The 27,380-nt window shown below is 44.7% G+C and overlaps 1 protein-coding gene across 3 annotated transcripts; it reads right to left on the bottom strand.

The window, feature by feature from the left end:
• Positions 1-5,985: 5,985 nt before the first annotated feature.
• cdr2a (cerebellar degeneration-related protein 2a) lies at positions 5,986-27,318 on the bottom strand. 3 transcript variants are annotated; one of them, XM_062453664.1, is made up of 8 exons: positions 26,885-27,314; positions 26,342-26,454; positions 10,013-10,161; positions 9,582-9,630; positions 9,454-9,551; positions 8,526-8,822; positions 7,809-8,109; positions 5,986-7,608 (listed from the first exon to the last, which is right to left on the bottom strand). In XM_062453664.1, exons 1-8 carry the CDS (start codon positions 26,964-26,966, stop codon positions 7,333-7,335), a joined length of 1,365 nt encoding a protein of 454 aa, XP_062309648.1. In that variant the 5' UTR covers positions 26,967-27,314; the 3' UTR covers positions 5,986-7,332. The 3 variants fall into 3 exon arrangements, with proteins under 3 accessions (XP_062309648.1, XP_062309641.1, XP_062309656.1); XM_062453657.1 differs by having other exon boundaries at positions 9,454-9,630; positions 26,885-27,318; XM_062453672.1 differs by lacking the exon at positions 26,342-26,454 and having other exon boundaries at positions 26,885-27,317.
• Positions 27,319-27,380: the final 62 nt, after the last annotated feature.

Genomic DNA, 27,380 nt, shown 5'->3' on the forward strand with positions numbered 1-27,380 from the left:
TTGCTGTTTATTTACCTCTGCAAACTTTCAGGAGGTATATAAACGGATTTTTTTGAGAACGTCTTCTGGACCAATAGGAACAGCGTATTGGTCCAATTATTACACTAGTATATAAGAAACGATAGTTAATGGAGGTAACTCCAGTTCTATGAGTGGAGCGGAGCCCCATAGGGGAGCTCTGCTCCTATTGGTTTACCCGCTGCCTAGTGCAGCTAATGACTGAAGATCAAAATATACACACACCTGTCACTCACACAGGTGCCCTATATAAGGGGGTGACAGCCGTCACTCATCCTCCCAAAAGTATTAATACAGCCGGGTTGAATAAGTCGAGCTGGGCCTGCAGCCCTATGGGGCTCCGCTCCACTCATAGAACTGGAGTTACCTCCATTAACTATCGTTCTATTTCGTGGAGCTCCGCCCCATAGGGGAGCTCTGCTCCTATTGGTTTAGGCGGAGCGAGCGAGGCCAGATATACCCCCAGCGAGACTAGATCTAAAAGACACATAATCTCACAAGGCACCGAGGACAGACCTGCTGATGTAAATAATACACAGGGTCTGTCCTCCTGGTCAGGCCGCTACTGTGACAGAGAGCCGTCCAGGGTGAAAACAGGAGAGTTTACTTAAAAACTCATGTTGTTCCTCTCGCCTGCACAACAGCTAAGCTGGAGGGGCAACAGAACACATACAGTATAGACATCTCAACTGAGAATGTCTGACTGTCCCACACTTGGCGATAAACCCAACGAACAACTCGCATCTAGGGCCCACAAGAACCTTGCGAGTTGTCATCTCGCTACACCTGATCCACCAGCCATGCTGAGGACAGAATGCGCAAAAGATGAGGAGGAAACGTCCAATAGATAATATCGCACAAATGGTGAAGGCGACGACCAAGACGCCGCTTCACAAATCTCCTCCACTCCTACACCCCTGAGGATGGCGGCAGATGCCGCCACTCCTCGGGTGGAATGAGCCCGAATGCCAGGTGGCACGGGACATCTCATAGACTCGTACGCGAGACCAATAGCCTCGCAGAGCCAGTGAGAAAGTCTCTGTTTGGAGAGTGGCAAGCCAGCTCTCGATCCACCGTAGCAGATCAGTAACTGGGGAGAAGATCTGATGCTTGCTGTGCATTCCAGATAGCGCGAGAGAGCGCGCACTGGGCACAGGCTATGTAAGCGTCTTTCCTCCTCTCCGCTGTGCGGAGGTGGGAAAAAGGCTCTCAGTTCGCAGCTTTGTGCCCTGAACGCTCGGCTAATCACCTTGGGGATAAAAGCCGGGTTAGGACGCAACACCGCTCTTGTTCGATCACCCGAGATGACCAAACAATCCGCGCGTGTTGACAAAGCGCACAAGTCGCTCACTCGCTTAGCCGTAGTCAAAGCGAGAAGCAGACTCGTCTTGAGAGAAAGCAGACGTAATGACACATCGTCTATGGGCTCGAAAGGTGGCCCACACAGAGCGTCTAACACCAGAGATAAATCCCATGTAGGTGTTGACGCTCTCGGAGGCGGCCTGAGCCTACACACCCCAGCCAGAAAACGCTTGACCAGCGGGTGGCTGAACAGTGTCGTTTTGGCGAACCCTTCGTGACATGCCGAAACGGCAGCCGCGTAAACACGAACCGTGCTCGCGGCTAAGCCCTCGTCAAACAACGATTGTAAGAAACACAAGAACATTTCGACCGGACATGAGACCGGGTCAAGGTTCTGTTTTCCACACCATTGCATGAAGGCTCGCCAGCGCGACGCGTACCCTCTAGCAGTAGATTGTGCGCGCGCACTCTGAATGGTCTGAATGACAGCATCAGACAGACCCCGGCGCTCTAAGAGTTCCCTCTCAGTAGCCAAGCCATAAGTGGGCCTCCGATCACTGGAGGGCTCTTCACCAGGCCTCCGGCCTGAGAGAGCGCATCCGTCTGATGAGGTATGGGCCAAGGCCCGCCCACCAGCATCCCCATCATCTCCGGGAACCATGGGGCTCCGGGGCGATCGGGGGCTATCAGAATGACCGACAGCCCGTCCGACCTCACCCGAGCCAGCAAGGGGAGGATGGAGGCCAGAGGTGGAAATGCGTATAGCAGACCTCTCGGCCAGGAACGGTGCGCGAATGCATCGACTCCAAGCGGAGGTCTGTCCTGTGCGCGCAGCGAGAACCACAGAAGACACTGTGTGTTGGCTCGTGACGCAAACAGATCCACCTGTGCTCGGCCGAAACGTGCCCAGATCAGAGACACGATGGACGGTTTCAACCTCCATTCGTCCTCTCTCGGGCCGCCTCTTGACATCAGGTCCGCTCCCTCGTTGAGCAGACCTGGAATGTGCAGAGCTCTCAGGGAGCGTAGGTGCGTGAAAGCCCAAGTCCACACTTCCTCCGCTAAGCGGTGAAGTGCTGGAGAGCGCACCCCTCCCTGTCTGTTGATGTAAGACACCGTCACCCTGTTGTCGGATCTGACGAGAACGTTTTGATCCTTCAACACCAGCGCGAAATGGCACAGAGTCAGTCGAACCGCTTCGAGCTCCAGGAGGTTGATGTGACGCGTCTCTGACGGTTCCCATCTTCCTCCTATCGAGCCCGCCTGACATACTCCACCCCACCCGGTCAAGGACGCGTCCGTAAAGACCGGATAGAGAGATGTCACTCTGCCCATGTCGACTCCGCGCGCCATGACGCGCGGGTCTCTCCAATGGTTCAGATCGGTTTTGACTGATCTCGGTATCACTAGCAGTCTGCGGCGGTGTCGCACAGGATCCAACCGCAACTGAGCAAACCATCTCTGCAGCTTGCGCATGTATAACAGGCCTAATGGCACTACTACATGAGCCGCCGCCATCAACCCCAATAGGGACATCGCCGACAGTGCGGTGATTGTGCGTGAGACCCGGAACGCGCGGAGAGCTAATGAAATAGCCTCTCTCCGTGGCGCCGACAGTCTGGCTCTCATCCCAACAGTGTCCAAATGGATACCTAGGTAGGTAAACTGTTGAGCGGGCCATGGAGCGCTCTTCTCCCAGTTGACAGCGAACCCCAACTGGCTGAGCTGACTCACCAGTGAGGTCGCGTCCTGGATAGCTCTGTCCGGAGACTGAGCTAGAACTAACAGGTCGTCGAGGTACGCCAGAATGCGTATTCCTCTCCGCCGTAACGGTTCTAGAGCTGCTTCCACGCACTTGGAGAAAGTTCGAGGAGCCAGCGCGTAACCAAACGGCAGGCGCGTGTACTCGTACTTTTTCCCTTCGAAGGCAAAACGCAGAAATCTCCTGTGCTTCTGTTTGATAGGCACATGGAAATACGCGTCCTTCAGATCTATGCTGATCCCAAAGTCGTTCCGCTGTACACAAGTCAGCAAACGCTTTATCGTCAGCATGCGAAAGGGCCGTTTGGCCACACTCTCGTTGAGCACCCTCAGGTCTAGAATCGGCCTCATCCCCCCGTTTTTCTTGGGAACCAAAAAATAAGGGGAGTAGAGACCCGAGTTCTCCTGATCTCTGGGGACCGGGATCACTGTCCCTTTGGTCAGCAAGCTCGCTATCTCCGTCCGGAGAGCGAGTGCTTTCAGCGGGCAGGACAAGCGTGTCTCCCTCACTCCTCTGAAAGGAGGGGGAGTCCGCATGAACTGGATGGCACAACCCTCTCTCAGTATCCTGTCTAGCCAGCTTGGCAGTGAGCATGACTCTCGCCACTCTGCATAACGCAGAGAGAGCGGGCGTGCGTGTAGCTGCGGAGCCGCAGACAGGAAACGGCCGTACTCTTGTCTGACCCCAGCCGCCGCTGTGCACCGAATCGGCGGCACAGCCCAAGGTGGGGTCGACTCGAAAGGGCTGGGGCTGCGCCCCCTGACCAAGAGAGGTCTGAGCTCTGTCTGAGCTATGAGCTCCAAGAGGTCTCACAGTGCGGTCAGAGCTCTGGGCGCACAGCCGCAGTGATGGTTCTTGTAACGTGACAACAGAGTCACACGCTGTGTCAAGGTGCACAGAGACGGGTAGCGGTCTGGCCACACGCTTGCTAGCTGGGCCAGACTCCGCTACGAGTGCAGTGCTTGATGGTTCGGCGTCACTCGTTGAGGACAACTCGCGAACCGAAACCAACTCATTAACCCGCTCGACAACAGTACGAGTGCTCAGCTCTGTACTCGTCGAAGGCGTAAGAGGCACTGAATGGAACACTTGTCTTTCAGGGAAAGGGTAGAGTGGAGGTCCAAGCCTCTTTATTTCATTCAGATAGACCGGGGTGGGGACCGAAGCCTCGGTCCCCGCCGCCAGTCACGCTCTCCTCTTCCTTCCCCCTCCGCCACCACGCCAGCTGGCGTTAGGCGGGCGGCTGTGACCCGCTCTCTCGGGGGGAACAGCCAAGGGTGGAACAGGTGCCGCGGGAGGAGCAGCCTGCGTCGCAGCGGCCGCTCGTGCCACCGGACGGCGAGCTCGTTTCCTCCTGCTTTGCGAGGTACCGGAGGAAACAGAGAATGGAGCAGCGTGAGGTTTCTTCTGCAGGGGCATATGCCCTAGCAGGTGCTTCCTCTCCTCCTCCAGGCGCGAGAAGCGTTCGGAGGCTGACGCCACAGCCGGTCCGAACAGGCCCTCGCTAGCCACGGGAGCGTTGAGTAGGGCGGACTTGTCGGCCTCCCTCATGGCTGTTAGCGACAGCCACAGGTGGCGATGAACCACAACGCTGTTTCCCATCGCCCTGCCAGCGCAAATCGCTGCCCCCTGATTCAGGTGGAGCGCGGCAGATGCCATCCTGGCAACCCACGACGTCTCCTCGGCCGACAGTCCCTCAGGCCTCTCCGTGGAGAGTTTGGAGACCGCCGCCGTCAGAAGGGCGGCGTTCCCAGAGGCAGCCGCTGCCTGCGCACCCCAGACATACGCCTTGTCTGCCAGAGAGGCAGTAAGCTTGTCCCGGGATGATGGCAGGGTCGCCTTCCTCGCCGTCAACCAAGCGCTCGCCCCTGGCACCAGGTAAGCGGCGAGGGACGGTTCCAAGGGTGGGGGACCGGACTTCGCTGCCTCACCCAGCCCGCTCACCCTCGTGAACGGGAGGAGCGCCTTGACCGGGGCGTTAGCCACCGCTGGCGCTTCCCATGAGCCCTGCACATAGTCTGCCAGTCTCGGCATAGTGGGGCATAAGGGCTTCGAGGCCTTACTGCGTTTTGCATGAGGGCCGACATCCCACGGGTCATCTTCCTCCACAGGAGGAGAGGCCGGCAGGGGAACGCCCATGATTTCGGCTGCCTTCGCGATGACAGACGGGAAGTCTGCCCTGCGAGACAGCGCTGAGGAGACGGGAGGGGCGGGAGCCGGCTCTTCGTCATCCTCTGAGGTCGAGGTCAACTCGCGCCCTTTTACCTCAGAGAAGTGCGGGGGGGTTGAACGCAACACGCTTGGGCAGAAAGCCTCCACAGGAGGTTCCCGCCCAGGCGCGTGCACCTCAATAGCCGCCTCGAGGTGGTCCTCAAATTCTGAACTCTCCTCCTCGGAGAGCAGAGCAGAGACCACATCTTCGAGGGGCTCCTCCACCTGAAAGAAGTCGTGACGCAGCCGCCTCTCCGAGACGGAGAGGCCAGCGCACGACAAGCAGACAGGAGGGTTCACCAAACCGTCCCTGGCATGCCGAGATCCCAAGCACACGAAACAAAATTCGTGGTGGTCTCCATCGGCCTCCAAGAAACGGCACCGGCATTGGGCTCTTAAAAGAGCCTTGCGCGGAAGCGGTGGAATGGAAACGCTCATTTCAGATATTCTTTAATCTTCAAGCCACTAAATTCGAGCAACCCGTGCTGAATTTTTTGGGAGGATGAGTGACGGCTGTCACCCCCTTATATAGGGCACCTGTGTGAGTGACAGGTGTGTGTATATTTTGATCTTCAGTCATTAGCTGCACTAGGCAGCGGGTAAACCAATAGGAGCAGAGCTCCCCTATGGGGCGGAGCTCCACGAAATAGAACTGAGTTATTGATTAATCTTAAGTCTTGCTTGCAACCTTATTTGTTGTGGTCCACAGGGCAGTATAGTCAGTGAAAGCTAATACATCTGAGCTATTCATAGACTGAGTCGTAAAAGTGCATCAGCATCCTTCCCACATGCTTCTCTCGTCCATCCGTCTCAACGTCTATGCTAAAGTAGTTATATTAGCTGATTTAGAAGAATCAATTTAATTTGTTCAATTTTTATTGAATATCAGTTCCTGTTAAGGTTCCTGAAATAATCAGTTTGCTAGCAAAATAAAAATATATATATATCATTATATAGGCTATTTCATAATATTATATATCTGTAATACAGTGACTGAAGACAAAATATTAGCATTATGAAAATAAATAACATTTCATCATCTCTAAAGACAGACATGTTTTCAAAAACCCAAAATGTACTTATGTCATTTTGTGTATATTTCATGATACACAAAAGTGCATAGCAGCAATATTACTTATTGGCATGCACATAAAGGGCAGCTTCTATGGGCTAGTCATAGACAGGATGACTGAAGCTGAGAAGACATGCTGTCACTGGACCCTTCTCCAGAGTACACTTCTGATGTCTGGTAGTCTGGTAGCTTCTTACTTACTTACAAGCACAAACATTGCAAACACTGGTGCTACAACTACCTTGTAGAGTCCTTGCAATCTTAAAGTCCTGAAAAGATTTTATTCAGTCAGTTCCATTACTTCAGCTTGCATAACAGACCGAGACTAAATCTACCATCTAGGGAATGCAGGAAATGTATGTTTTTTTCTCCCAAAAGCAAGCGTCTAGCTATTAAGTCGCCACAAATTCAACACTAAGCGGATTGGATTGAATACGCTTGTAGGATCGAGTACATAATACTTGAGGATAGCTAGAACACAATGAAAAATCTGTATACAGGTGGTGTAGTATTACACAAAGTACCTCAGAGTTGTACTGTATGTGCATTGTGTAACTGCAATGCGTCATTGCAGAAACCTTGACTTACACAATATTCAGGTTGTTTTGAGGTTTACTATCCTCCACCGAGCCTCAACTCTGACACCAGTACAATGGGTATCAACCAGGGCTCCCATCGACGCCTTCTGCTACCATGTTAAGAAGGCTGATGTCACACAAAGCATTGAGATAGGACTATAACTGGAAGGAGCTTCTCAAGAACGGAATCACAAAAGTAGGGAAGGAAATTCAGTATGAGTTGAGGTTGCATGTTGTGAAAGAGGCACAGGTGTTTATGTGCATTCATGTACATGTGCATGCGTGTAATCCTAACTTCTTTAGGTCCTCTGAGTCCTCCTATGACCAAGCATCTGATCATCAGTCACAGACACAGGGCACTAACACAATATGGTTGTCTGTAACCAGAGTCAATGGTCTGGACAAGAGCTCTGGTTTTCACTCAGGTCCTCCTTGGTCTTGTGAATGCGGCTGAAGATCTCCTGGAAGAGAGCTTTGTACTCGGGCTGCTGAAGCTGATGGCCGTCCTCCAGGACAACGGGGAGCTCGGAGATCAGAGCAGCTGAACTGGAGAGGCGTCGCCGAGGACGGAGTCCAACCTGAGGGCTGCTGGGTGTCTGGACGTCCTTGTGGCTGAGACCATCTGCCCCCTGCTGGCAGCGTCGCAGAAGCTCCTCATACTTCACCTGCAGGATTATAGAAATGTCACTCAGGAGCCCTCTGAAATGCACTGTGTGTGAGTTCTCCCTCCTTCTGTTTTGGTAGCATACTCAGCCATACTATATTGATTTCCATAATTTTTGTCTTTTATGTCATTATAATTACCTGAGCTTTTTTATGTAAAAAGCCAATAACACAACTGAATGGAGTGAGAGAGAGACATCACCTGCAGGGCGCTGTACTGAGCGTCCACCTCGTTGAGCAAAGAGATGCCCCTCTGCTTCACTGCCTCCGCCCGCCGGATGCACATGCGCTCATGGCAGCGCTGGATCCCCTCAGCGTTGGTCCCCTTCAGCACACTCTCGCTGCTACAGCGCTGCAAGGTGCGCCTCCCCAGCTCCTGCTCCCCTGCTGCCCAATCCATTTCCTCTTTCCCCTCCTCCACCTTGCCCTGACCCAGGACAGGCTTCTCCTCGGAGGGGAAGTAGATGGTGTCGGGCAGGAGGAGCCGGTCACGCCTCCTGGCGCTGGTGAAAGTAATGAAAGTGTTTTTCATTACTCTGGAGCATCACACCATTTCCAAAAACAAGCTTACAAATGATGTCGACAGTATTGTTAAAAATTGTCCAGGAACTCGCATCCATATGGCTTATGAGGAATCATACTACTTTAAATGTGTCTTATGCTTTTCAGTTCTTATCCCTAGTTTGTCTTTGTGTAGCTCGGACTAAAAAGATAAGCACAGTGTTTTGAATGTTACTGTATGACAATATTAAAATCTATGTGTCATATATAAATACATGCTTTATATCAATACCTGGTGGAATAGTCAGACTAAAAGCAGACAAGCACAGTGCATTGAATGTTACTCTGTATGACTATAAAAATCTACATATATGCATAAACAGTAAATACATGCAGAATATTCGCTGGATATTGATACCTGGTGGTGTAGTCAGCTCTCCACAGTAGGCGGAGCTCCTCCACCTCCTCCTCCAGCTCCCTCTGCCGGGAGCGGTAGCCCTCCAGCAGGGCCAGACGCTGCTCCAGGGCCCCATTCTCACGAGTCATCAGCTCCGTCTCCTGCTCCGCCATCTCCCGCCGCCCACGCTCTGCACACAGCTGGGCCTGCAGGGCCTGGACCGAGTGCTGGAGTGATTCTTGCTCCTCCTCGGAGTCAGAGATGGAATCTTGCACTGTCCAGGGGTGGGCCACATGCAAGCTCTTGTAGGCCAGGCACCTGAGAGGGAGACGGGGTGATGTTAGACTAGACAGGGCTTTATTTCTAAATGGAAATGGAAACACAAGTGTATATTACGCTGCACCACTTAGTGCTTGGATGTCTAGACTAGCATTTCCTTGGTCAGTTAGCTTTCGATAGTATAATATATATATTTTTTTAACATAAATTATGATTTACAAAAGCAAAACCATCAGAGCAAGACGCATGACTAATAGCTGCCCTGCAAACAGAGAGGCATATTTGTGTGTGTGTGTTAGTAAGCATGGAATAGCTTTAACCCCACTCTGGGGATTATGTCCTGATTACGTTGTCTGGGTCTGGGTGACCTAGGTTTGGATGTCCAGTCAGCACAAGGGGACCACACGAGGAGGGTGGAGGAGTGTTGGGGGTCTAATCGGCTAATGTGTTCATCTCAATAGTCATAAGCGCCCCCGTCTTTGTTTTATTGCTTTTAATCCATAGTTGCCTTCACTAGAAGGATGTAAGTGGACTGGCTAGTGGAGCTCCATACATAATTTAGCTCTTCTATCTTATTTCTGTTCTTAAGATCCAAGAGGATACAACCGGTAATGGATTCCCTGTCAAAATAATAGTGTGAAGTAATGACATGTCCCACACAGATACACACCTGTCGTGCTGCAGGTCGTACAACTCCTTGAGGCAGGACACACTCTGAGCTCCCAGGCTGCGTCTCTGCTCGGCCAGCTCTCTCTTACTGCGGTCGGCCTGTGCAGTCCTCAACTCCTCCACCTGGACCTGAAGCTCCTCCAGGTGGCTCTGCAGACCCTCAATGGTCTCTGTTAGGCTGCAGGGGATCGGGGGATTGGGGGGGGGGGAGGACAACAGGAGCTCTGGATAAGTGCTCAGTGTAAAGGCAGGGCTATTCATCCAGGTCCCAAAAAAGGAAGCTGTTGGTTCTCACTTCCACAGTAGTTCTATCTGGTTCAGATGCCACTGGTACCTGAGAAATACATCTATGTATTTCCATTGCATTCCATTTCATTTGATGGTAGCCTACATATCTTAAACTGTAAATTATTATGGATTATTTTGATTATAAAATACGAATAGAGGCCACACTCCACTGCTTGCTAAATGACAGACGGATTGCATGACTTTATGTAATGATACACTGTGATTGATATAGCTACTATGTGCCAGAAGTAAGCGGTAAGACCAAGCCTGACCTGTGGATCTTCTGATGGGCCAGCCTGTTGTCCTGCACCAGCCTGGTGTTGCCCTGCTCCAGGTCTCGGGATGCCAAGTCCAGCTGCTCGTACACCTTGGCATGCTGGTCGTTCACCTGCCGCAGCAGGTCCACCTGCTTCGCTAGGTACTGACAAGGAAGGAGGCCCAAGGAGAAAGAGAAACAGAGAAGAATAGAAAGGGCACGTTAGGGACAGTTGAATAAGTGGGTGTGCTTTGCGTTTGAGTTGCTTGTATTTTTATTTACGTTCCGTTGCACGGTTTAAGTAGAAATTACCTTTTTGTGGCGAAAAGTGAAGCTGTGGCTAACTTGCTAGCCACAGTCACTGACGCTACTAACGCCACTAACATCACAAAAACTTGCGTGAATATCTCTAGCAGAACATTAGTTTAGCAGCTCGTTAACTTCTGGGAGATAGCTAGGCTAACTGCTTTACTGCAAGGCAGCTGCAGAAACGCGACAAGCAAAGAGGCCTGGGTGATAACTATTTGCTAATTTTACTTAGTGATATGACACACAATTGTGATGTGTAATGTACAATATAAGCTGATATTATTAAGGAAGTACATCTACTTTCGGAAACAGTAGTCTACTATTTCACTGAAGCATTTGCATCATGACATTAACCTCTGTTGCCCGGGCAACACATACTACAGTGGTCTATGATGCATCTGTTTTCAATCGTTAAAATAAACATTCCTCACAAATACATTTTCGTTGTAGAATTTATTATGAAATTAGATTACAAGTATAGGCTGTGGCAATGGAGTTCAGGTTAGTAGTCACTACTCATATAGTTTCACCTATTGAAAGACTTTTTTATTTAAGTAAGGGTAGTGCCGAACATGTTCTGTCGCCGTTTGACTTCCTATTGTAAACAGCTGTGGAGATATTTTTGTTAGCTAGCTACTAGTGTCTCGCGTACAGCGTTGCAGTGAGCTACACTGGTTTGTAACCACAGGTAATGACAATTTTACCCACAAATCGTTTACTTGTAATCTAATTTCATAATAAATCCTACAACGAAAATGTATTTGTGAGGAATGTTTATTTTAACGATTGAAAACAGATGCATCATAGACCGCTGTAGTATGTGTTGCCCAGGCAACAGAGGCTAATGTCAAGATGGCTGAGCGGTTAGGGAGTCGGGCTATTAATCAGGAGGTTGTTGGTTCGATTCCCGGGCAGCTCCAAATGACGTTGTGTCCTTGGGCAAGGCACTTCACCCTACTTGCCTCGGGGAGAATGTCCCTGTACTTACTGTAAGTCGCTCTGGATAAGAGCGTCTGCTAAATGACTAAAATGTTAAAATGTTAAAATGATGCTAATGCTTCAGTGAAATAGTAAACTACTGTTTCCGAAAGTAGATGTACTTCCTTAATAATATCAGCTTATATTGTACATTACACATCACAATTGTGTGTCATGCCAACTTTTGCAAACATGTTTATGAATCAATCACTTCCTTCTGTGAAACTAATAAGAATGTTGAAACCTCCCCGTCCACATTGTGGGACACTCTCAAAGCCTATACATAAGGGGTAAAATGATCTCTTTCACGTCACATGCGAATAAATTGCGAAGATCTCGGCAGAAGGAGCTGGAAGAAGCCATTGCTGATCTAGATAACTCACTCTTGTCTGCAAATTAACCGGATTCATATAAAGAAATAATAAGACTCAGAACGGAACTTGATCTCCTTCTTACCTCTGAGGCTGAACAGCTTCTACTTCACTCTCGGGGGTTAGTGTATGAACATGGTGACAAAGCTGGACGGCTTTTAGCTCAACAACTGAAGGCAAAAACTGCATCAAATCAAATTACTCAGATACTAGACGACTCTGACTCAATAACCTCTAACCCGGACAGAATAAATGACGCTTTTAGATCATTCTTTTCCCAACTGTATACCTCAGAGACCACCGCAGATGAAAACCAACTAAATAATTTTTTTGAAAAATTGGACTTGCCTAAAGTGTCACCCGAGGACAATTTAAAACTAGACGCCGCTTTCACTTTGTCAGAAATTAAAGAAGCGATACAGTCGATGAACAGTGGCAAATCCCCAGGCCCTGACGGATACCCGGTCGACTCTATAAAAAATTCTCGGATCAGTTAGCTCCACTAATCTAGCTCTATTACTCGAAATGTTTAACCACTTATTTATACAAGGCACCCTGCCACCCACTCTTATGCAAGCTTCCATCTCCCTAATTTATAAGAAGGGTAAGGACCCGCTGAGCTGCTCATCTTATCGACCAATATCACTCCTCCCGGTGGATGTTAAAATACTCGCAAAAATCTTAGCTCGGCGATTGGAATCTGTTATGCCCCAGATCATTTCAGAGGACCAGACAGGATTTATAGGGGGAAGACACTCATACTCCAACATCAGAAGGCTTCTCAATGTCATTCTCTCTCCATCTTCCTCTAACGTCCCTGAAGTAATAATATCTCTGGACGCCGAGAAGGCCTTCGACAGGGTAGACAATTTGGCTTTCATACTAACTTCATCTCTTGGGTCAGATTACTCTACTCTTCTCCCTGCGCATCAGTGTGCACAAACAATCAACGCTCCACTCCGTTCCAACTATTTCGGGGAACACGACAGGGGTGCCCGCTATTCCCGTTGTTATTTGCGCTAGCGATTGAACCACTATCAGCTGCTCTAAAAATGGAGGAGGGATTTGGGGGGATTGAGAGGTGGGGCGTAAAACACCAAGTTTCGTTATATGCAGATGATCTGCTTCTCTATGTAAGTGACCCCTTGGCAAACGTCCCACGTATCCTATCTGTGTTAAATTCTTTCGGTCGTCTGTCTGGATATAAGCTAAACATCTCCAAAAGTGAATACTTTCCAATCAACCAATTAGCTGTAGATATATCGCCATCAACTATACCCTTCAAAAAAGCCAACACGGGATTTAGATACCTTGGCATTACAGTTACACAATCCTTGCAAACAATGCGGGAGCAAAATCTCACTTCATTAACATCGTTGGTCAAGTCAGATTTACAAAGATGGAATCACTTGCCGTTGTCTCTAGCCGGTAGCATACAAATTATAAAAATGAATGTGCTGCCAAGATACTTGTATGTTTTTCAATGTCTGCCCATCTTCCTTCCCAAATCCTTTTTCACAGCTATAAATGGCACTATTTCATCATTCATCTGGGCTGGTAAAAGGCCAAGGGCGAGTCGTACACTGCTTTGTAGGGATAAGTCAGCTGGGGGTCTGGGGCTGCCAAATCTAATCGGCTACTATTGGGCGGCCAATGTACATAAGATGATATCTTGGTTTACCTCCCCTCAATCCAGTTGGTGCCAGAGTGAGTCAGCCTCTTGCTCCTCATCGCTACTAGCTTTAGCATGTAATACCTTGTTTTACTTCTAATCCAGTTGTTGTTGGAACTCAAAAAATTTGGGCTCAAGTAAGACGCCACTTCGGATGGCTCCCCCTCCCCCTAGCAACTCCTATTTGCAATAATCATTTGTTCATTCCAGCAAAGATTGACCCACGATTCTCCATCTTAGAAAACAAAGGACTACATAGTGTGGAAGACTTGTACATTGACGGTATATTTGCAAGCTTCAATCAATTAATCTCTACCTTACAGCTACATAAATCAGACTTTTTCCGGTATTTCCAACTGCGGGACTTTGTGAAATCACATGCCACGTCATTCCCACAGATACCAACGCCCAGCGGGATGGACCTGGTTCTCAAGGCTAAAACCCTGTCAAAGGGCCATATCTCCTATTTTTATAATTTACTGTCCTCCGCCGATGAATCTATTTCACGTAGGATCAAGATGGGTTGGGAGTCAGAACTCCAATTGAACTTTTCTGAAATATTCTGGGACGGAGCTATTGGAGCTGTTAATTCCTCATCTAGCTGCGCTAGACTATCACTGATACAATTTAAAGTTTTCGACAGGTTACACTATAGTAAGGACAAACTATCAAAGCTTTATCCAGACAAATTTGATGGGAATTGTAGTAGATGCTCGCAGACTCCATGTAATCTTACCCACATGTTTTGGGCTTGCCCCAAGTTGTCTGAATTCTGGCAACTATTCTTTAAAACAATTTCAGACATATTAGGCATAACCTTAACTCCAACCCCACATATCGCCATTTTCGGAAAGCCCCCGGACGGCCTCCTTACCACAAACATTCAAAGTAATGTTATTGCCTTCGCCTCTCTTATTGCTCGCAAGAGAATTCTGTTATTGTGGAAGGACCCTCAACCACCATCAATCAAAGTCTGGCTACACGACATTTTAGGCCTTCTGAAACTGGAGATCAAATTTTCACTTAGAGGGTCATCGGATAGGTTTTACACTCAGTGGAGGCCACTACTTAAGTATCTAGACAGGATGCCAGCTCGGGAAGTCTCTTTGTAAAGTCCCACTGCATGTTTATATGTGTACTGGCCCGTCTGTTCTGGTCCGCCAGCGGCAGGTAGCCCCCCCCCCCCCATGATCTGTCACCCCAACATTATAGATAACAACAAATAACTTGCCTTGATGTTTGAGGAATAAGCAGCCATTGATACCTACTTTGTACAGATCAGTGATCAGTACTAGCACCTTTCATTGGTATTTCTGATTATTACTGTGTGGTAATAAGGTGCATAAGAGTACACATATATTTATAATTTTACTTTTCTTTTTATTTGTTTTCATTTAATTATTTATTTGTTTATTCATTTACCTATTTTTGATTATTATTCTTTCACATGTATGTCGTTTTATTTACCTATTTAGGATATGCTTTTAACGTATAAGAGTACCATGGGTCTGGGGAGGGGGGGTGTTCATTTAAGTTCCAAAAAAAAGAAAAAGACATTACATTCCTGTATGCACTGTATCTCTGTGACTTGCACTTGATAAATAAAAGTTACAAAAAAACCAAAAACAATTGTGTGTCATATCACTAAGTAAAATTAGCAAATAGTTATCACCCAGGCCTCTTTGCTTGTGGCGTTTCTGCAGCTGCCTTGCAGTAAAGCAGTTCGCCTAACTATCTCCCAGAAGTTAACGAGCTGCTAAACTAATGTTCTGCTAGAGATAGTCACACGAGTTTTCGTGACGTTAGTAGCGTCAGTGACTGTGGCTAGCAAGTTAGCCACCGTTAGCTTCACTTTTCACCACAAAAATGTTATTTCTACTTAAAGTCCCAAGGGTTCAAAGTATCTAACCATGTAAAGTAATTTGTCCAAATACAATGTTTTACGCTCATGAATAGCCATTATCCTTTGTTTCATTATGCAAGTTAGCCGACGGAAGAAACAACTTGTTCACATAAAAGTGTTCTTTTCTCCGGTTAGCAACGGAGTATTTACAATATGAAGGCATCAAAATGTCCGTTGAACCCTCCCCTTTTGATTGACACCTTGTTTGACCCAATAGGAGCTTCCATGCCCCGTTGACAGCCCTCTAAAGCCAACTAGGTCTGTGCGTCCTGCCCCCCCCTCGCCCCCCCCCCCACACTCGTTCTAAACAAATTTCTCGAACTGGCTTCGACTGGCTCTGAAATTAGCTCGTTAGCCTTGTAGCTGACAGCTAGCTGAAAATGCCAATACCTCATTTGTATGCGTCTGTGGAGCCTTCAAAATAACAGTCGATTGCGCAATATGGTTGACAGAATCAGTGTTCTTTGTGCGCCAATCCTTGGAATCAGATAAAGCACTCCAATGTGTTCATGCTTCAGTTTTTGTGTTTCAGTAATACTAATTAGGGATTTAGCTATTATATATGATAGTTCTAAGTACCACCTTTCATTAGAGATAACAATTATGAAAAATAATACCTTTTTATCCTGAGTATTTGACCTTGGTTACAAAGGGTCATTTTGGAGTCTCCAAAAGGCCCTTTTAGAAAATGCCTGGATGTACTCTTATAAAAACATGTGTCAAATATGAATATATTGTGGTATTATGTTTGACTTTTGATTTGAATTGGGTAAGGCTTCAACCTGTGGTCCAATTTAGTCTTCCAGCTAATACCTACCACATCTAGGCCTCTGTTTTCAAAACAAAATCTAGGCGGAAATAGAAATGTTCACTTTCCTTGTGTTCAAGCTTCTATTACTCAACACTAGTAGGACTGACAGGGGTCCTGACAACAGGGGACATAACTTCAGCTTTCAAAAGAGATCATTTACATGCATGTACTCCAAATGGTTCAAGAACAGCTTCCAATTTACTTTGGGTATGCTGTTTAGGCGTTTTTAGGCACATTTAACAGGAGGCTTAAGAGGTTAAACCGTGCAACGGAACGTAAAGAAAAATACAAGCAACTCAATCGCTACCATGACAAAACTTTTGACACCTAGGTTGTCTATGTAGTACAAATATTGATTGAGGTTTAGGGGGCAAAAATAAACAATAATAATAACTAAAAGGGGTACAATTTCTGGTGACATTGTAGGGTGTGCTTGCTTGCGTCGGTTGCACAGGGGGGTCCATTTTTTAATGAAATTTTTACAACTGATATCTGTATATTTTATATAAAAATGCATTCTTATTATTTATAAAGATTACATAGATTTAAAAGCATACTTTTTTTTGCTGCTCATTTACAACTCAAAATACGAGTGAAGTGTACAATGAAATAGATGTCTTCTCATTTCCCCTGCAAGAGGCAGCCTCATAGTTGAATCAAAACGAATACATTTGGCAGACCGGTGTAAAAATTGACCTAATCTCTATGACTTAAACGTCCTTTTAAGTTTTTCCATTCTCGTGATATTTTCAGGCACCGGTCGCACCTGGACAAACCACCGCTGCCAGCAGTTCATCACTCTGTTCTGTGTGCTTGTTATAATTATACTAGGTAACTTTTCCAGAGGTATCTCTGCTATGAGTTAGTGCAAACCGCTAAATTGATATTAGCCTACTCGGTGTAGAATGATGGTATTTTGGTGAAATGGTAGCTAATGTGTTAGAAGTAGCCTAGTTGGAGAGCTCACTGTCTGCTGTCTCTGGTGTCAATTTTTACTGTTACAGCTCAGGGGAACATTTCATTTATATGCATCTGTATGTTTCACTCATTGACATAGCGTCCATTATCTGGGTCGGAGGTAGGCACTAGGCAGCGAGGGGCGGAGCTTCAGCTCCTTCAGGCGACACGACCCCCCAGTCTCAAGCAGAGAAGACTGCTAATTTTTTCACGATTTCAAAGCCGAATTTAACATACTTGTCGGTGTTATTTTTTCATTAGAATTTGGATGGGTAGTTAATAACACATTATTCTGTGGTGTGGCAAACTTAAAACTCGTTTCCAGGTCCACTTTACAGGATCTTTAACGTTCCGTTGTACGGTTTAGGCCGAAATTAATTATTTTAATGAACAGATTGACAACGTTTAGGCTGTGGCAATGAAGTTCAGGTTAGTAGTTAGATAGACTTTTGATTTAAGTAAGGGGAGTGCCGAACATGTTCTGTCGCCGTTTGACTTCCTACAGCTGTGTAGATGTTTTTGTAGTGTCTCGCGTAGGCTACAGCGTTGCAGTGAGCAACACTGGTTTGAAACCACAGGTAATGATCATTTCACCCACAAATCGTTTACTTGTAATGTCATAATAAATCCTACAACGAAAATGTATTTGTGAGGAATGTTTATTTTAACGATTAAAAACAGATGCATCACAGACCACTGTAGTATGTGTTGCCCGGGCAACAGAGGCTAATGTCATGATGCTAATGCTTCAGTGAAATAGTAGACTACCGTTTCTGAAAGTGGATGTGGGCCTACTTCCTTAATAATATCAGCTAATATTGTACATTACATTTCACAATTGTGTTTCACATCACAAATTAAAATGAGTAAATAGTTATCACCCTGGCCTCTTTGCTTGTGGCATTTCTGCAGCTGCCTTGCAGTAAAGCCATAGTTAGCCTAGCTATCCCCCAAGTTAACAGATGCGAAACGAATGTTCTGCTACAAGTAGTCACGCGTTTTCGTGACGTTAGTGATGTAGTGACGTCAGTAACGTCAGTGACTGTGGCTAGCAAATTAGCCACCGTTAGCTTCACTTTTCACCACAAAAACGCAATTTCAACTTAAACCATGGAACGGAACGTAAATAAAAATACAACCAACGCAATCGCTACCAATACGAAACTTTTGACACCTAGTTTGTCTATGTAGTCCAAATATTGACTGATCCTTAGGGATACGATAATAAACAATAAATAACTAGAAAAGGCTGTTCCTGCGAAACAGCAGTGAGAATGCTGAAAACCTGAATGGGGATAGCTGACCATGCTAAAAAAGCGGAAAATTGTGAAAGTTTCGTAGAAAGTTATAAGCTGAAGTGCCTGAAAGGTATTTTTGAAAGGGGCTGGAGCTGGACGAAGGTATAAAACTACAGAAAAGAGAAGAAAAATGCAAAAAGAGAAATAATTCTGAAGAATTTGAAAATTTAGCAGAAAATTATTTGCTGGAATTTCAAAAGGCCTAAAATGTATGTTAGAAAGGACCTGCAGCAAGATGAAGGCAGAAAAGTACAGAAAAGAAAAATGCTAAAGTACTGGCAGTTGGAAGGTACTGCTGTGAAAGGTATTTTTGAAAGGACCTGGAGCAAGATGAAGGCAGAAAACAGAAGAAAAGAAGAAAAACACAAAACAATAAGGGCAAAAATTCAGAAAGATGAGCTGCAGGAAAATGTGAAAATTTAGCAGAAAACCAGTTGCTGAAGTCTGGGTTGAACGAATTTGAAGGTAAAAGGACGACGGAATGACTTGAACTTGCTGGAAAAACTGAAGCTCCGCCCCTCGCTGCCTAGTGCCTACCTCCGACCCAGATAATGGATGCTATGTCAAGCCGAACAAAACCGTATAGAATTAGAATTTATTTGTTCAATGACTGAAACATACAGATGCATATAAATGAAATGTTCCCCTGAGCTGTAACAGTAAAAATTGACACCAGAGACAGCAGACAGTGAGCTCTCCAACTAGGCTACTTCTAACACATTAGCTATCATTTCACCAAAATACCATCATTCTACACCGAGTAGCCTAATATCAATTTAGCGGTTTGCACTAACTCATAGCAGAGATACCTCTGGAAAAGTTATCTAGTATAATTATGACAAGCACACAGAACTGAGTGATGAACTGCTGGCGGAGGTGGATGGTCCAGGTGCGACCGGAGGATGAACGGCCGGAGGGGCGATGCTCGGTACGGCTCCACGCTGCAAGAGAAGCCGTGTGTTGATGAACCCCGTCTGTCTCTGGTCCATGTTAAAACTGTCCGCCGTGACATGGTCAGTGCAGAGGCGGCTGTTGGAGTTTATATGAAGCTTTCCATGAGCGTGGCTCTTCACAAAATCTATCCACCTATTTTTCCTTTCATTATCAATAGGGAACTTAAATGGCGTTGCAGCGCAGCTGGAGTTCTTGCATCCAGGGAAGATGCAGTTGCAGGTGGTGGGAGACATCCTGAAGCTAGCTAGCTAGCTGATGTAGGCTACAATAACAGTACAGCAGGAGGAGCCATTCAGTGATCTGAGGTAGATAGGGCGAAATGACGTAGATAGGGCATTTTTTGGCTCCGCCCATTAAAACCTGATCTGAAAACGGAAGAGAAACTGTTCTTCGGTTTAACTCCACATTTCAGTGTGACAAAGTTTTAGCGCTTTGCACATGCTTTCAGGAACTCATTTCACACGTATATAATGTACTTAGAAGCAAAACATGGAATTTACTTTACAGGATCTTTAAGATGACATCAAAATAATAATTCATAGTGCATGGTTGCCAATGTTGTCGTTGTCCCTGGTGAGTTTTTTTATACTTAAATAATAAGATCATGCTACATCTAACCAGCGGATCCTTTCTTGCAAGTGTGTCAAAGTGGTATTTTTATAGACTGTATTAACACCGTAGGCTTGAATAATAACCGAAGGCGTGAAGCTACACTGTAAAAAGAGAACTGTTGGACCAACTTAATTGAATTACTTCAATTGGTAACACACAAATGAATCAAGTTTTTTGAAATAAAGTTAACAAGTTAAATTAACACAATTGCTTTAAGTCACATGTACTTAATAGTTTACATTAAACCAACTTAAAATTTTACATTAATCCAACTTAAAATAGAGGCAAGTCAACTTAAAGCCAACTCAATTATTTGCTTTACCTAAATGTAAAATGCTGCTCATTTACAACCCAATAGAATGGTTTCAGGAAAAGTAATTTTTGCAGTAATCTCAGTGTGAAATTTTAGTTTGTTAAACATAATTAAATTACTGTCTGACCAATTCAAGTTTTAAATTGGCTGGGAAAAAAGCAGTTGCAAATCTGATGTTTTTTATACTTTATTACATACATGTAAAAAAGCTTGACGTCAATGTCACCAACACAGCTTTTGATCCAAGACATAAAATTTTTGGGGGGGCATTTATTGTAGAATCATTGATATTGACAAACCAATGTCCATAAGTTTCAAAACCCCAGGAAAAAAACGGGGAAAGTTTCAACAGTTGAGTGATGATACTTTAAAAAAAACATCTAGCACTGTCATATATATTAAATATAAATGTACAAACTTGTAGTAGACAGTGGAGGAAATTATCCTTTTCCTGTGTTTTCCTGTGTACTTTGGTTATTCATTAATCAATATACCTTTACCTAATCAATATAACTAGTCATTGGATACTAGTTAGTATGTTCTCATGCAAATTTGCTATTGATAAGACTAGATTGTGTCCATGTGTCAGGTTGAATAGATGTTCGGGGTCAGAAGAAAGTACAGGGTAAACGTGCCTTGTGATAACTGTGAGGAGAGCTCCACCTATGATCTCTCTGATGACTCTCACCCACTTGAGTGGTCATGGGAGCTGTGAATTGAATAGACATGTGGTTGCTTGAGCAGACTAATTCACAGGGACCAGGGACGTTTACCCTGTACTTTCTTCTGACCCCGAACATCTATTCAACCCGACACAAACGCAATCTAGTCTTATCAATAGCAAACTGGCATGAGAACATACTAACTAGTATCCAATGACTAGTTATATTGATCAAGGAAAGTTATATTGATTAATGAATAACGTAAGTACACAGGAAAACCTAATTTCATCCACTGTCTACTACAAGTGTGTACATTTAATGAATGTAACACATGAAAACAACATATTAACACCAGTGAGCTCTAAGCTCTGTTTTTTGTGAGAAATCAAAACTGAAATGGAGCCCGTCTGCACAAATAGTACACATTTGGAGAAAACAATAACAAACTCCTGCTCCTACAAACACCTGTTACCAAAAAAAGTAAAAGCATGAAACAATTTAGCATGTTATTGTGAGCTTTGGAGTCTGCCAAACAGATTTTGGACTTTGGGGGACATCTTGTGCTGCTCAAGCTTCAAGATGATTTTCTGGAGCACTGCAAAAGTGAAACGAAGGGGTTTTGGATACGCTAGGTTGAGTGCATAGATAAAACCTAGAAGCAGGGCACAAGCTGAGGCAACGGAATTAAGTTCATTCAACACTGGCACGCCCTCAACGACGATTCCAATGTCTTCAGGTGGCTCCTGCAGTCCTTCCCCATCCTTCCGAATGACAAACACTGCCATGGTGAGCTGCTCCAGCTCCCTCGGAGCATCATCCGCTCTAGAGGCCTACAGACATTCACTGTACCAGAGTGTTTTCTGTATTTATGACTTTTGAAGTTCCCATAGATGTTGGTTTTATAGTCACAGTTTTGGAACACACATGTTACTGTCTCCTTGTTTTTAAGATGCTGAAAGATGTTTTGAAAATATTCCCTTTCTGTGGAGAGTTGATTATTACCACAAATATGGCATCTAAACGTGGATATAGCTTTGGCAACTGTTCGTTGGGCAGGGTGATTTCTTGATAAATGGCTCAGTAGGGCATTCCAGGTGTTGAATCTACAAGCACAATTCAAATAAGTGCACGGATATGAATGGCCCCTTCCGTAATACATATGATTTAGTTTATAGTGCTTGAGCAGTTCCGATCTTCTTGTAAGCTTCTTCGCACAATCCTTACATTTCCACATTGAGCGCAACACTGGAAAAGCAAAGAGTTGGACTTTACTGGGCAAAATCTAAATTTGGGAAAAACAAGGAGCCAATTGATTTAAAACACAAAAGTCCCACTTGTCCAATTTAGTCAGCCCTCTCTGAATAGACGTTAAGGGATCACTTTTTTGTAAGTCAAAATATTGTGTTTACTTCAGAACAGTCATGTAGGCTACATGCAGCCTTTCCATTGCACTGTAGCACTCTATTCTAGGGGTATAACTTACCTTAGGTAGTCCAATGAGTCCAGGCTTGAAGTACCCACCGTCAGTCAGGGAAAAACACCTGAGAAGAATATTAACATTAAGAGGAGATTACATTTCTATTCAGTGTTAACCTTGATTTGTTTACACGTGGCTGTCACAGCTCATTACCCCACCTGCTTAACTGTTTATGGGCCAGAAGACATGAGTCTAAAGCATGAGCAGCAACCGGTGACACAAACTTATACTGCTGCTTATTAGCACACTGGCACAATACTGAGCTGGGTAACGCCTAACTTAAACGCCAGCCTCTGAGCGACTAGTATAACTGCTTTTGTACAACGAGCAAGTTGTACAAAGAGACAGCCCTGCCACCTAGTCGCCTGCATGTCCCACACAGCAAAGTTTGGAGTTCTTTGGTGGGCAGCGGAACGTTTCCCTGTGTGTAAGAGAGCTACCTGCACTCTATCCTTGTCCTCCTCACTGGCCGCCTTCGTAACTAAATTGAATGCAACAATGGCGGCAGCACTACTGTACATTCATGCTTTCTAATAGCACCACAGTTAAGACAAAATTACACATCACTATGGCTGTAAGGATCTGAGTGTAGATCAAAAAGTATGACCATGCACACACACAGGCGCCGAAGTGGTGTGAATAAAACCGCGGGTGCGGGACCTGTAGCTTTTGCTGTGGTCGTAATGTGCTAATAAGCAGCTATACATTACCACACAACTTTGTTACTACAGGTATAATAGTACGGTATTAAACTACAAGCATATAGTCCCGCCCGCATAGTACTAACCTACCAGTCTGCTTGAGAACAACAAACGGGTCTTAAATAATTTACATTAACTGCTAGCTAGCTCGTTCTTTTTCAAGGCTTTCAAGAAAACTGTTGAGCTAACGCTAACTGGCAAAGTAGCAGAGCACTGCTAACGATTTTGCTAGCTATTGGCGAACTAAACTATCTCTGAGTCTGGACTATTAATTTTACTAGAAACGTTACACATTAGTTTATTGAATATAAAGCCATAACACCTTTCTTTTGCAAAACCATCAAAATACACTGAAAACGTTTCCGTAAAATTCCTGAGGAGAATTGAGAGCTAGTCACTAACAGCATTTGCCCGCCTTTTGGATCTATGCTAATTCAACTCACTAACGTTTCACATTTTTTAATGACAGGCTAGCTTTGGTTCAGTCAGTTTACTAATCACTTAAACATCAAACTGTCACCAATTAACGTGGACCATTTTATATCTAACATTTTACATAATTTGTGTAGGCTATAAAAAATAAAATGTTGCATTAGACTTACCTTCTTTCCAAGTCACCTCGTGGAAAATGGCGGTTAGAATGGAAATTTTCTGAAAAAGCGTGTACGTCATGACATCATAGGAAAAGACAAACCTAATTGACACATTTTCAATTAAATAAGAATATCAGGTTAACAAGCACCTAAGGCACAACGTGTATTTTCAAGTTGATATAATCCAGAAAAGTAGACTACCATCACTAAAGTAGAAATATGAATGAGATTCAATAAGAATATTACATTAGTTCAACTACTACTGAAATACTCTTTATCGCCAATAAAAAGTAAATACTCTTCAGTTACGAAGCATTTGTTTGTAGCTGAATGATAGTTATTAGACCGTATGTGACCTGGTTTCGCCGTTCTATTAGCAGCCATGACAGTAGCGTCACTAGAATGGCCATAACTAACAAAAGATCAAATATCGAATCTGTCCGCTGTTCTACATTGCACACATAATTACGTATATTTCATTCCAAGACTCTGCCGAAATCATAGATATGCTTTATGTGTCTGTGCGGTCAGAAATACAACTCCTTTGGAAGTTTCAAAAACGTTCATGGTGCGTGTCTGTTTGGTTGCCACGGTGATGGCGCAGCTGTGATAGTTAACGAGCTAGGCAGAGAGAAAAACGAACATTTACCTAGCATCCACAACTCAAACAAGTTGACCTAGACGCAAAACTACACGTCCAATCAATACAATGAGGATATTTTCCGAGACCCAAGACTCTGCCGAAACTAGAGATGTCCTTTATATGTCTGTGCGGTCAGAAATATGTCTCTACCGGCAGTTTCGAAATCTTCTTCCTTCTTGCTTTCTCTGACGGATTTTACCCACCTCTCCATTGAAGTTAGTGAGAGAATTTGAAAGGCTGCTCTCGCTTCAAGGCTCATAGCTGAAAATCTGTAAATGTGAGCTCTTTAGTAGTTACATGGAATGGTGTCTCTAGCTGAAAGTATGCTGAAGTCGTTACGTTTGAAAGAGGAGGAAGCTTTTTAATGATTTGAAAGGATTTACCATTACTTTTAATGGGAGAATAATTTGCACAAAAACCTTAATATCTTAAAAAGTATAAAAGTGAGAAATACCAAAAGACATAGCACACATCTCCTGAAGGAGCTGAACGTTTTGATACAAAAATTGTAGGAATCGGTGAAAGTATGCAGGATTAGTTAAAGGACAAATAACGTCGGAAAAACTAAGAAGTTGAAAAACAATAGTGAGAATGTTTAACAGCATTCTCACAATAATATATATGTGAGAGAACAAAGGTTGTGCCCTTGCCGAAGCACACCCAATTATGGTCTGGCAACGTACTCTGGCTTTGTGACAGGAATCTTTGCATGAGTGTGTGAGGAACATTTGCATTGCAATGATCCCTCCATAGAAGGCAGTATCAGAGAATGGTTCACTGGTACTTGTTAAAGGGCTCCTAAATTGGCCTACTTTATGCCCTTTACTTTAAAGCTTACGCTACTAGAAGCATCATGACTCATTGAAAGATCTGATAGATTAGATTGGATATTAACTGCATGTGTCCTTCAGGGAAGGCTTAAGACAATAACACCCATGAGGGGGCTTTCAATGGGGGGAGTCTCAATTTGGGTCGATGGAATATGTAGCTACGGGTTATTAGCTAAGGTTAACCCTGACATGCTAAGGAACATTTTATTTCAAAGATGCATTGCAAATTCAAGAACTGTTCAGTGCTTAGAATATGGTGAGAGAGACTAGAGCCAGACACCACATATACTGTGGGATACATGGGATTACAGTGTCAATCTCAATAAACTCTTAAATTAACCTTCTGGTCCATAGGCTAAACTGGCAACACAATAAAGATTCTTATATTTGCTGACATGCTGCCAATGACCTGGGTTTTTCCTGTGATTCAAATAGAACAGTACTTGCCAACAACACTCAGCTGGTCTAGAAACCCTGATTGAATACCCATATACAGTAGCTCAAACAAGCACACATACTGGTGTTACAGACACGTGTTACATGACATGTTCACAAACAAGCTACAGGCTCTACACAAATATGCTTCTTATCATTCAATAATCTACTGTCATGACCTGTAGTTTGGCACAGAGGTGATTACAAGATGACCAACTAGGTATTTGAGAAGTCTGAGGATGTGGAAGCTTACTAGCCAGGCAAACATGGGAGAGCACACCAGGAAAGACAGTCTATTTAACAGCAGACACCATGTTCTTTCCAGTTTGTGTTAAGAAACTTTGTGACAGTTTGACAGAATCGTTGTGAGGATGAAGTGTTGTATGAAGAAATTCTGAGCACTTGTAGCAGACCAACGTGCCCCATAAGCAGAGTCTAGTGAAAGGACAACGGCTATAGTGAAAGGAGCCCCAAGAAAAATCTATATCCAGGAGGTAGCGCATTACAAATGCTCACTAAATCCCAGGCTAACTGAGTCAAGATAAAGTTTGACTTGATCCCACGTCACAAGAAGAGAAGTCCCCAAAGTGGACACATTCATGTGAAGTTCCATATCGAAGGACTGACAATGCAAATGAAAACAAAGTCTGCATATCCAAGTGTGCCTTTGTAAAGGTGAGTAGAGATTTGCATAAGCATTACAGGGGAATTTACTCCATTATTCAAACAGACTTATCTGAGTCTGATTAACAAAAATATGCAAAGCCAGACAACTTTCTGAGAGGAATATTGGGTGAACATCAGAAGGTCAGTTCCTCACATTTACCTCTATCTCCTGCACATGCTCCTGGTTTGTGGAGTACAACTGTTTCAGCCCCTGCTCCAGCTCATGGTTTCTGTCCAGCAAGGTCTTACCCAATTCTGCAGCCAAATGGAGGTCTGTAAATACACGACCGAACATTTCAATAAGGCAAAGTACTTCACACAAACAGACCACAGGATGCATAAGCTTCAGATATGTTGTAGTCTAGCCTATTAAATCATCACAGATATATACAATCTACTGACACACACACAATCAACTGAAGGGAAGTGTCAGCCTCAGGATATCCTGACAACAGAAGCTCTCCAGACTTGTCTAGGCTACCCCATGAGTGTCAGAAGAGTATCACTGTATAACAATGAGATGTGTGTTTCGGTGTAATAAATATCAAGGAAATACTAGACAAAATAAGTTAATATATTTTAGGAAAGATGAGTGGAACGTAATTTCTGTGAAGCATGTTTAACCATGTTGCATACAAGTGACGGAAAAACTAAACGACAAATCATAATGGATGGAGACTGCCTGTCCCGCGGAGTCTCTTACCATGTTCAAGGTCTTGTCTGTCATACCACGGCTCCTCATCCCTGACTTCAAACTCTTCCTCCACGATCATATCCGTGAGCATTTTCTTATTTTTAGTTTTTTTCTCCTTTACTAAACAGTAAAGCGTGCTAGGTCGTCCTCAAACTTAATTTAGAAACACCAGTGTTATTTTGAACATATAATACCTGTGTTGCCTGTGATGAACCAAATGTAAGAGCACATCTCCAAGCGACCTACATTGTGTACCGCAACGTGGCAACTGAACCCCAGGTTTTAGTTGAAGAAGATCGACGACTAAACCAGCGTGACGTCCCCGAAGACGAAAAAGGAAACCATTTGAATGACAGTTTGGTGACCAATAATCAGAAAGTGGGCGGTTTCAAAATTTAGCTGTGTCCAATTAAATCTTTCATCATTACTTTTGCAACCTATTTCCGTGTTCTGTTCTCCGACAGAGAGAAGCAAATTAATACGGATAGCCCATGTAGCCTACTAT

The sequence above is a fragment of the Osmerus eperlanus genome, chromosome 2 (genome assembly GCF_963692335.1).
Source record: "Osmerus eperlanus chromosome 2, fOsmEpe2.1, whole genome shotgun sequence".
Lineage (NCBI taxonomy): Eukaryota > Metazoa > Chordata > Actinopteri > Osmeriformes > Osmeridae > Osmerus > Osmerus eperlanus.

Bases quoted from the DNA above. Each gene is read 5' to 3' on its own strand.
- cdr2a (XM_062453657.1), bottom strand. From the start codon at position 26,966: ATGCTCACGGATATGATCGTGGAGGAAGAGTTTGAAGTCAGGGATGAG. The intron at 10,162-26,341 runs GTAAATGTGAGG...CTTCCTTGTCAG, and splicing joins AGCATGTGCAGGAGATAGAG to TACCTAGCGAAGCAGGTGGA. The intron at 8,823-9,453 runs GTGTGTATCTGT...TCTCCCTCTCAG, and splicing joins TACGACCTGCAGCACGACAG to GTGCCTGGCCTACAAGAGCT.